The sequence below is a fragment of the Protomyctophum parallelum genome, assembly GCF_964188405.1.
Source record: "Protomyctophum parallelum genome assembly, chromosome: 3".
Classification (NCBI taxonomy): Eukaryota; Metazoa; Chordata; class Actinopteri; order Myctophiformes; family Myctophidae; genus Protomyctophum; species Protomyctophum parallelum.
Window position 1 is genome coordinate 46,621,366 of NC_139698.1, and position 12,017 is coordinate 46,633,382.

Sequence of the window (12,017 nt, forward strand, 5' to 3'; positions counted from 1 at the left end):
TTCGGGTTTGTGACAACGGCATTGATTGCAACACGTCTATCGGTGTCACAATTAATAATTCACTAGCCCCCTGGTTGGGGTGTGTGCGTTGCTCTATTGATTGGGGGAGTTTGGTGTGTGTGCGTGCGTGCGCGCGTGCGTGCATGCGTGCATGCGTGCATGCGTGCGTGCATGCATGCGTGCGTGCATGCGCTGGGGGGGGGGGGGGGGGGGGGGTGTAGAGGGTCGGAGTGCAAAGGAGTTTGGGGAAGGTTTGAGACACGGCTTACTGCATACATGACATACATCACCATGTGGAGGGGCGGGGCCATAATGGATCACAAGTTCTCCATGGAGTCTGGAGTCCTACATTGCCCTCCAGAGACTTGATACAACAGGATTCAGGCCGTCCGTCCGTCCGTCCGTCCGTCAGTCAGTCCGTCAGTCAGTCAGTCAGTCAGTCAGTCAGTCAGTCAGTCTGGTCGATGGAATGAGGTGTGATTGGTGTGTAGAAAAGCATTAGCTGATTGAGTCTACTGATTGAAAATCAGTAGACTGACAGCTGATTCTAGCCAAGGCGTATATGACTCCCTTCCCGTGCCTTGCGTGAATTCACGCAATGTTTCATTTATGCACAGAGCCTGTTAAATGACCATAGAGGAGTTTTACTGTGCGTGCATGTGCTTACATGAGCCTGGCTATCACAGGGTTAGGCCGGCATTAAGTGCCTCTGATAGGAGGAGAGCAGAAGAAAGAGTGGTGGTGAGTTCCGTGGTCAGTGCTTTGTGTGTTTAATGCCATCTGATTAGATTGATGAAGTGTAGATGGAATTCTCTCTTGACTGATCACTGCACCGGGACCTGGATGAGAAGCCCTGGATCGCTTTTGGCTCAATATAGCGCACGCACGCACGCACACACGCACGCACACACACAAGGCACATGCACAGACAAAAAAGGCATGTTGTACACAAACACGTATACGACCACATACTGACTGCCTTTTAACAGCGGGCGACAGCCTGGCGTATTTTGTGGAAGTGCGTTATCTCTTATCTGCCTATGGGACCCGGCAGCTACTGCTGATGGCAGGCGAAGAGGCGATAGTGGGCGGAGGAATGTCTTTCAAAAACATGAAAATATTTTAATAGCCAATCAAATTCATGTGTTGCTTTGTTTACCCTCCACGTGGAACCATACCATCTATACGAGGACATGACATATAATATATATATATATATATATAATGACAGCAGAAATGCCCACTAGGAGATTTTTATCGCCCAGAGTTGCAGCTGTTCGCCCGCTGTTAAAACGTACTGTATTACTTTTCTTTAACCTCTGGCGTGTATGTTTTAGTATGCATGGATATAATGTTTGTTTTGATCCTGCTTTGCTTTGATAAACATGGAGGATGACTATAGGATCTGCGCTGCTCTCTCTGCATTGGTTCCACTGCGTTCCATTTCAAAGCCATATACAGTAGACGACTGAGATGCTTTTCATCAATGAATCATCAAAGTGAATCTCATATCCAGTCCACCTTATAATGTATAATCTGTACTGTACGTGAACCACGCTCCACTATGCAGTCATTCTTAATCCTGGGACCATCCTCAACTTTTCTGGCTTTAATGAATTTTAGATTTGGCTCATTCTGGTTCAGTGAAAAACCTTATTCGTGTCCACCTCTCCCACCAGCTGCGGCTCACAGAAGTGAGCACATTCCTTGTACGGATCCTATATGTACTTTCAATCTTAAAAGTTCTAACGTTTGAACTTGCTTATTGGAATATTAATGCTTCCTATGAGGACAGACGCCCTATTTCATAGTATCACACATTCAGACTGCGGTTTGATTTATACTTTGTTGAAACAATTAGCCAATCTCCAAGCTCACAACTTGTGGAGCTGCGATGCATTGTCAGCATGTAGATTTGGGTAGTAGGCACTCTCACATCAGCAGCCAGATTCTTTTCAGTGGAACTGCCGCGAGAGCCTCAGTGAAATGAAAACAGTGCTTCTTGAGTGCGAGCAGATCCTTTCCAAATGCTCAGCCTTCCAATTATAGTACACCCCGCTTAACTGATGCTTATTAATTCCTTCAAACTCATTATGGCATGCAAAATAGGGCTCTCTCATGAGATGAATAATAATGAGGAGGAAACTTTTACTGTCTACTGCCATGGTTTCAGATGGTGGTGTGTGCGCTCATCACTGTGTCTACTGTACGCACACTGATATGCCGACCGTACCCAGACTAATAACGCAGAACTCTGGTGATTGAAATGGTCATGTAAATGTTATATGATTTCCAAACTTTCTCTTTTACTCTCTTTCTATGTATTTGAGTATAATAGCTATTATGTGCTATTTAATTCGTAAGAAGTATCAACGTCACCAGGAAGTATTTACATGGCGATCGGGAGGTCCTTTACAAACTTGAGTAAAACAGGTAAAAGCGGATTAGTGCTGTAGCAGCTGCACAATAATAATGCTTTGCATGTATTGAGGAACCACTGAGTGAGGGCTGCCTGGTGGTGTAGGGGGAGATTGTGGAATCTCGTCCAGGCCAGAGGAGGATATTCTCGCATCTCTCTCTCTCTGCTTCTTTAGATATCCTGTATGGGGTGTAGGTTACTGTAGGTACCTGTATAATTATGTCTGGTACCTGTATGTTCAGTTCAGCCATTACTGGCCCGGTTGCGTGCGTGTCTAGTGATTTCTGTTTCTGCATCCCAAACCTGTCGCAACAATCGTGTAGCTATCCTCTCACTGGTCCCGCCTCCAATAGAAAATGAGACCATAAGTCATAATAAATCGGGCCACGACATCACAGAACTATTGCCATAGGTTATTCTAACAATCTGATTAGTGTGCATACATAGTCTATATACACACACACACACACACACACACACACACACACACACTCTTGTGTTTGGTCCCTTTTCTAGGTCAGATGGTTGTACACACAGGAGGGAGCAGACATAGGCATGCAGTTGAATGAATTCCTCACAAAAGGGGGATGTTTATCTCCAAAACGTCCACCTTTGAAGTCGCTGTGGGCCAGCATTGATCGGGTTCAGTGTGGCCTATACGGATCACTTGTGGCGGCCGCTACCTGCAGCATTCATGCTGCGCTGGGTATATGGATCGAGTCTAGACTCTGAGTGGGCCCTACAGTAGAGAGCAGCGTTGCAAGAGTAAATAAAGCAGTGAATCTGGGCTCCCGCTGATTGACACTGAGCCAACAGGGCCAGGCCACAGGGCTAACCCAAACAAAACACTTCAATCTCTAGTAGTTGTGCTCCGGTGCTCCCCAAGGGCTTGATTGATTGATTCGGCGGCCAATCAGAGTGCATTGATCTAAGAACCCTCACCACCACCAACACCACTACCACCCCGGCCGGCGCTCTCTGGGCTTCCTCTCCTGTCCATTCATCTGCTGGCTGACAGATGTATTCACTGGAGGGCAGTGTATGTGGAGCCTGCACGTTTAAGAACACTTTCCAGGCTTTACTTTCTGGAGAGAGTGCTTCGCAGTGCAGCACATAACCGGCTATAATTTGTCCTATCCTTCCTGGATCAGGCTTCTGAGTCATCAATACAGCTGGTACTGTATATGAGAAGCATGCAATTCAGTCACTTATCAAGATATAAAGGGAAAAATAAATGAGCAGAGAGAGGCCGCCCGGGGAATCGGAAAGGTCGTCGGTTCAACCCTTAATTGGCTCCCCCAGTCTATGTCCTTTGTTATATGCAGTGTTATGCACTGGAAATAGCCAATTTACAAGCTCACAGAGTGTAGCGCTGCGACATGTTGTGAGCTTCTGGATGGGCCAATTTCTGTGAGTGATTATTCAGATTTACTTAAGCTTTGTTAAATATTAATCAGTGGTGTCTCTCTTCTGTTCACAGGAGGGATATTCGAGTCCGTTGAAAGTGGTCCCTCTGGTGCGGAGGAACTAGCCTTTAAATTTGCTTTAAACACAATCAACAGGAACAGAACCCTACTGCCAAACACCACGCTCACCTACGACATCCAAAGGATAAACATCTACGACAGCTTTGAAGCCTCCAGAAAAGGTAGGATGAGTTCCAATTCTAGCATCTGTCATACGCTATGCTACGGTGAGGTACATTAAGCTAACAAGAGATTGCATTATAATTATTTATTCTTGGCACTTATCTGAAAAAGATCAAAATCTCTAAATATGTAATGTCTGTGTGTGTGTGTGTGTGTGTGTGTGTGTGTGTGTGTGTGTGTGTGTGTGTGTGTGTGTGTGTGTGTGTGTGTGTGTGTGTGTGTGTGTGTGTGTGTGTGTGTGTGTGTGTGTGTGTGTGTGTGTGCATGTGTATGTGCATGTGTGTGCACCCATATTACAGTAAATCCACATGCAGCTACTTTGCATTGTTAATGCATTCCCTGTCAGTGGGTTGTGAGGTGCTGGAGCTAAGATTGGGACAATTATAATCAGGCCCAGGAAGAAATGGCTGAGCACTTCAAATGTAAACAGAGACAATTGATTGGTTTCAGGTAATGACTCAGCGGCGTTTTGGCCCCCGGAGACAACCTATAAACTGCTATCATCTATCAGTTTTGTGCCCACATGGGGCTGACATTTCAAGTCTCTTATCAATTACAGTCCATTATCTCCTTTCCCTGTGATTTAGGTAACTTACATAATGTCAGGTGGTGTGTTTGGTACTGTAATACAAGCACAGCAACATGAGCCATCCGATCTGATCTGTACTTGAGCTAAAGATCTGTTCCGTGATGTAACATACACTTGGGATAAAGTGCAGAGTCATGTTTTAAGGCGGCGTCTCCGGACACCTTAACCACATGGACCCTATAGCGGCGCCATTCTGGGGGCGAACATCCTCCTTAAGTGATCCTCTAGCCTGGCCCAGCCACCTTCTGGTATAGAGGTGCCGGTGCCGCCGGGATCACGGCATCGATCTGATTCTGATTCCGCTCAACACCTAATCCTGCCCCCTCCCTCCATGCAGCCTGTGACCAACTCTCCCTGGGGGTGGCGGCCATATTTGGGCCGTCGCACAGCTCCTCGGCCAACGCGGTGCAGTCCATCTGCAATGCGCTGGGCGTGCCCCACATCCAGACCAAGTGGAAGCACCAGGTGTCGGACAACAGGGACATCTACTACGTCAGCCTCTACCCGGACTTCTCCTCCCTCAGCCGAGCCATCCTCGACCTGGTGCACTTCTTCAAGTGGAAAACGGTCACGGTGGTTTACGATGACAGCACAGGTAAGGCCGGCAGCCATGCTTTATACACCCGCTTGTAAACACTATATTTCCACTTTATGGCCTCAGTCCGAACATTGCCGCCTTGCATTCCCCTGCGCGTGTGTGGCTTTTCAGCTATAGCACTAGACGTATGGCTCTACAATAAACACCTTCATCGACCTGCCGCGGCGTTCAGCATTATCACCTATACGGCCACCCTGCTGCTGTACTTGTTGCGGAGGTTAAACAGACGTGGGACTAACCTGTGTATTATCATCATAGCCCTGGCGTGCCCCCGTGTCCTAAGAAAGGCAGTGTGTCAGATCAGCGGGCAGCAAACGGCTCAGCGGGCCGGGTACATGTGCCATATGCCAGGGGTCAGGGACGATGCCAGCCTGCCAATGTCTGCTGCCAGGGCTCCCCGAGCGAGCACTCTCCAACACACACTCTCGGGCCAGTCTGGCCCGGTTCGCACTGCTTATTCTGTATGTTCACTGCACTCAGTATTTATTCCAAGTGAGACTCTGGTTTCAGTAGCTCTACTGTACACAGTGCCAGCTGTCACCGTGTTGCAGACAATGTAAGCAATTATGCAGCAAACAAGCCAAAACAAACAAACGTCAGGGTATTGTAGGGTGGCAAATAATAAGAGCGTCCAGGCAGCAGACTGTCACAGTCGTGATCGCAGCGCTGTCTGTAATATCCACAGTGCTTTTGAGGTGTCAGGACGACAAGACACAGAAGTTAGGGTGGGAATCACCACCTTCACGATTCACTGACATGATTCTTGGGAAATTATTTGAAAATATCCCAATTGTTCGATATGGTACAATGATCGTGCAACTGCAGGGGTCATCAATATGACAAATGTGTCCGGGACAAAGACTTGGTCTTGTCCGTTTCAAATTATAGATCTTTTTTACACACACATTAGAATGTTTTAATTTTGATAATACTCAACTACTGAATGTCAAGTCTCCAGATTTTCTTCAGAATATGTTTGTATGACCGCTGTGCAATTTATCTTTGTATACATTTTTCACGTTGCCGGCCATAAAAAGTTGTGGGATTTCACATACTTTCGTCAAGATAAACCACGTATTGCAATGATGCTACATTAAATTTGGCTGTGTGACACTGCTTCTGTGATACTGCAGATGACACAGAACCTGAGATCACTATATAACCATCCTGAAGAAGCGCATAAGATACAGAATGATTACAGTGACATACCATTGAACCCTTCAAGGGCGTAACTTAAGATACACAGATATACAGGTAACATGATACAATCCACGGAAATAAGACGAAATACGACGAAATAGTGAGGAACTAAATGCCACAAGGAAGGAGGAGGCTGGGGAGGTGGAGGGAGTTTGATCACTGACAAGCTGCAGAAGATATATGTTGAGCGTGTAGTATGAAGAGTTAACGGTGTTCTGATTAAACAATTCCTCCTTGAATGAACCATTATGGATGAGGAGGGCATAATACTGGATGTTCGCTTGTTAGTGAATGAGATGACCTGACTGCCGTGATGCTCCATTCATTTGAATGTGTAATAATGAATACTAATACAATTACATGTATATTATTAATGTCAAGAATCAATATTGTGACAACAAGTAATGCGGTCTTGTGCTGAATTAATTGATTTAGAAGTTTACAAAAGACAGATTTTGATGTCATGTGCAAAGCAAAGCACATGTTACTGCTGTCACTATTACACCCTTCGTCATTTGTTCAGTTAACAGGCACTGTGAGATGGCATATAGCTTAAAAAAGATCATGTTGACTTTTCAATGAATCAATACTCTGTCTGTCTGTGTGTGTGTGTGTGTGTGTGTGTGTGTTTTAGCCGTGCAGGTGCTGTAGACAGCTTTAGGAATTGATTGCTGCTGATCCTATACCACCCCTATTAATTAGGGTGTAAAGTGGACATAGCCGGTTCGCGATGGGGTTAATAGTGACTTGATTTTCTGTCTGGGAGATGGGAAATGAGATCTAGGCTTGGCCGGCGAACGGCCTCACCTCCCCATTGTTCCCGTTTACACGGCTGACCTGACAAAGAGAGCAGAGGAGAGATAGCTGCGGTCGTGAACACACAGGTCTGAAAGGAGGCAGGGAGGCTGGTAATGGCCCCTCCGGCAGCCATTCAGTTACACACAGAAAAAGAAAAGTGAGCACATGCTCCTTCCCTTGCTTGTGTGTAGGAAAGCATATTGTCCGACATATTGGAAAAGCCAGTGTAGCAGAACATTTGTATTAACATACCCAATTCTAACCCGTGCTTTTTGGGAATGGGACACAAGAGAGAATATGGAAAGAGACACTCTCATTCTGCTGTTTTCTCCATGAACCAGAGAGCAAACAAGCAAATCAATAACCATAATGGCGCCCGCTCTAACGGCTCAACTTTGTAATGGCAAAAAACGGAGGCGGCGGCCTTGTAGCGCCGCGCCGCGCAGTGCGCAGCACAGCCAGCCATAACATCCATATACAGCTGTCTGGGACATTGTCGCTGCATGCCGGGAAGTATGATTAGGTCATGAGGGAGCGAGAGAGCGGTTTGTACCATAAAACACTATAGGTTCTGGGAGAGAGTGACCCTTTTGTTGGTTGCTGTGCGACTGTATGCTTTTTTCTATAGACACACACCTTCACCATCCTCTTACTACAGGGGTCTTCAACAGGGGGTCCTCCAAATAGGCGATTCTACAAGCTCACAATGCCTCAAGCTGCGAGCTGTTGTTAGATTGTAGATTGGCTATTTTTGTAGAGGGAAAAAAGAGCAAACCATGTACAGATCCGATGGTCATGGGGGGGTAGGTGGGTTGGGGGCGGGGGGGGGGGGGGGGGTTGGGTTGGGTTGTGAACCACTGCACTGCTGTCCCTTAAGGCTACTTTATACTATAGATGAGTGACCCTTTTCACTTGGCAATCTGTTATATTCGGCAGGAGACAGTGTTGTAATATGACTTAGGCTTTATACGACAGGGTCGTTACTGGATGACCCTAGACAGGAAGAAAGGCCCGGGACGTTAAGGTATATGGGGTTAATTGAATTACATTTATTGACGGCCGGCCATGTAGGAGGGCGTTATTGATTGCTATGCTGAGCCGTTAGTAGGATTACGTTTAGGCATGGGTTTGGTGTTGAGGACCAGCGGAGGGGGCGTGGACTGGTGAAACGTGTGTCCTTTCTAGAGTGGACAGTAACTAAGTCCATATACTTGACTCAGGGCACAGTAGCCTACAGCACTCAAGTTCTTTTTTTTTCTCTTCTTTTTTTTTGCAAGCTCGATCATGATACTCTGCTCCATTTCAAATAGAAATATTGTGCTTTTGACTCCACTATACATTTCACATAGGAAGTGAGTCTTGGTACCCAAACCTACAAAATGATACTATGAATTAACCTTGTTCTGCCCCATGGCCACCTAGCCCACTAGGGGGACCCTTTACTTGTAACACTTCCTAGGGGGACCCTTGGCTTGTAACACTTCCTTGTTTTGTCATTCTGGAGCTTCAGAGCTAGCAGCAGCAGAAATATTCTCTCCTCACGCAGGACCTAGAGAGTCATGAGACTGTAAGTTTCTGTTGTTTAGGTTTCTTAAAATGATTGTACTGTGCAGCAAGATGTATGTATGACATGTGACAAGAAGCAATGTATGACATAAGTTTGTTTCAAGACAGATAAAAACATGGGTAACAGTAGGGTTTGTGAAACCGCTTGTGTTTTGTGTTTGTTGATTCTTTCCTAAATGTAACTTGCCTGTTTGTTGCCAAGAAAGTACAATTTAAGTTTATGTCAATTGTTTGGCCATGCTGGCTTCAGTGCAATTGTTGTTAATTTACTGTGCATAAGTAGACCTTGCCTGTTGGAGATGATCCTACTAATTAGTGCAGTGGTGATTGACCTCAATTGGAACCAATTTGACTGCCTTTGATGTTGAGTTTGTTAGTGTGAGAAGATTATGTACAATGACTGTAATACAATTATTTATTTTGATTGCAGTTTTACAACTAAACATTCTGCGTCTCTGTCTTTATTGGAGCTGTTGTTGTTAACTATCTGTCACGTCACATAAATGGGCACGTGATAAGGACAGAATAACCCTATTTTAAAAAATAGAGAAAATTGACGATGTATACAAGCTTGTTGATCTGTTATTTTCACTATTTAGAACATTTTTATATATTCTACATTTCAATAGAGTATAAATAAAACATCTACTGATGCACAAACTTGGTCACATCATCTGTGTTGTTTCCTGGAGTCACTGGGTGTTTCGGGTCTTGCAACAGACACCCGGCCTTGTCCAGGGACACGACCGAGGCTGATCAGACCCCGGGCGCGTGTCCATGTGGCATCCTACTGAGTCTGCCCCCACTGTCTCCTGGGGGCTTAGAGGCAGCCAGTGGGGAAGATGGCTGATGAGATGCTATAGTAGCAGGTGTTGGCGACACTAGGCACTGAGTTGTCTCGGTCAGGGTCGAGGCAGATGTTTAAACCCTCCTTGCAGGTTTTACCGCAGTCAGTAGCTTTTGGGTTCTTCCTCGCGGAAGAAGTGATTTGGGCAGCCAACGCGTCTCTCCGGCTGCCCTCTGTCTCTCCAGATGTCACCACACCCTTCATGGTCGACACACAGGCTGTTCCTGCATGGTTGTCACCATGGTACTGCCATAGCCCCTCTCGGGACCCTACATAAAGCTTTTCTGAAATTTTGATGAGTTTTATGTTGGGTCCCTGGTCACTACTATATTTTCGTATGGAAATTCCAGTACACGGATGTAGAAATTCTCTCTAAAATAGGATCTGCGCCAAGTGACGCCATTATTTTCCTTGAGTTATTCTGAATTCGGTAACTTTAAGTAGCTATACATCCCGCTGCGAATATCTCCTGTGGCGCGGAAGCCGTTAAGTATTTTTAATCTTTGTTTGACCGATTTGGTCGCTTTATTTCTTCTTGTTTGTTTACCGTTTATTGTACCGCCTCCCGGTGTGCGGTTGGCTTGTGAGGCTACGTCCCTGCCTCTGATCTGCTGTGTCATAGCTATAGCGCCACTAGCTAGCCAGATAGGCGGTACAATGAGGTGTCAATAAACAAGGAAGGAAGAGAAGAATCCAAGCTTCCAAATCGGGCAAACATATATTAAAAATACTTAACGGCTTCCGCGCCACAGGAGATATTCGCAGCGGCATGTATGGGTACTTATACTTTACATATTCAGAAAGCCTCACACGGAAACATTTCGTCATAGAGCGCGGGGAGCCGCTAAACATGGAGTAAATGTTTTAAAATGGGTGCGTCCCAGGTGGCATGGTAGTAGTGCAACAGGACCCAATGCACTGGGTTGAACAAATGTCAGAAACTTCAGTAGCATTTGGGTTCTGCTTGGAGGGCTAGTACTGCCACAGAGTGGCACTGATGCACAAACATGGACACATCATCAGCGTTGTTGTTACATTGATATTGCATTGCATTGCATTGACATTAAAAAATGAAATGTACTTTGTAATGTGCCCTTTGGAAGTATTTACATACTACTAGTATACTAGATGAGTATATTCTCATCTAATAATGACCTCATAGCTGGGTGGGGAGAGAGAGTGGCACTGTAACTACCAACTCTTCTGTTTATGACCAGGTTTCTATGACAACGATTTCCTGCAGCAAATCCCAGGGGGTGTGGTAGTGACAGAGGGGTCCTCTATAGAAAACCAGGATTTAATACAACTCTGTGAGTGTGGAGGCATGGCTCCACTCAGTGTGTCTCACCCCCCAAGCCAAGCGCTCTCTGTTCTTCAGCTTCCCTGTCAGGGCTGGTGTGTGCGTGCGGACCTCCTTTTGGAGCCGCTTCTGGCAGAAAGAATGAAATGTACAACCAGCACCATTTTGCTGCATCGCTTCCCACAGTGAAGAGGTAATTTTCTCTAAAGCTGACGCCTGTCATGCTTTTTGTGGGAGCGGCTGTGACCCCTCATGATGTCTGACATTTTTTTAATTGCGTTAGATGAAAGGCCAGACCTTGGGGAGGGGCTATAGTATGATAGCATGTTGCTTCCAAGGAAGTGATCTGGCTGATCGTGTGACGGGAGACTCTATATATGACATTTGACAAAAGTATGAAAATAAAGTCTCAGGCTCTTCCAAGGGATTCGGTGTGGGGAATTCCTGGTCTCAGCTAGCTGAACCCAGGACTTTCCAAGGGCAGAAGTGCGGTGTGTTTTGGGTGTGCAAAGAGAAAACAAAAATACATCGTATCGCTCTTAAAATTGTGAATTAAATGTAGTGCTATCTATGGCTCATCATGAATGCCCGACTCGTGTCACAATGTGTGTACGCTTTCTTGCCCCGGGAGTCCGGGAGTGTACTCGAGAGCTGAGTAACTTTGGTGGTGGTGCGAGTCCCAGGACCCCTCCAGTAATCTGTTTCAATTTGGTGTGTGTGTGTGTGTGTGTGTGTGTGTGTGTGTGTGTGTGTGTGTGTGTGTGTGTGTGTGTGTGTGTGTGCGTGCGTGCGTGCGTGCGTGTGCGCGCTCCACACCAGCAGGCCCCATTCCCATCATACGCTCCACTACCACAGATTGTTTGGAGAGGGCCTCGCTGAGCTCTTCACAAAGTGCACTGATCATTCTGCTCCTGCTCGCTCCGCTGAGTTGCTAATAACAGCCATAAGCCTTTTCTCTCTGATTTTCCTTAATTGTTTTGTGATTTTCCTAAGGTGAAGATTATGTGTATTGTCTTCTTCTTTCTTTTTGCGGAACTATCTCTGGCAGCAA

At 46.0% G+C, this 12,017-nt stretch overlaps 1 protein-coding gene across 1 annotated transcript in view; it reads left to right on the top strand.

The window, feature by feature from the left end:
• Window positions 1–12,017, top strand: part of LOC310855490 (glutamate receptor ionotropic, kainate 2) — a 174,016-nt gene that overhangs the window by 47,360 nt on the left and 114,639 nt on the right. The window contains exons 2-3 of the mRNA XM_083760510.1: window positions 3,900–4,067; window positions 4,995–5,252. Of these exons, the coding sequence (XP_083616636.1) occupies window positions 3,900–4,067; window positions 4,995–5,252 (426 nt within the window). The remainder of the gene's footprint in view (window positions 1–3,899; window positions 4,068–4,994; window positions 5,253–12,017) is intronic.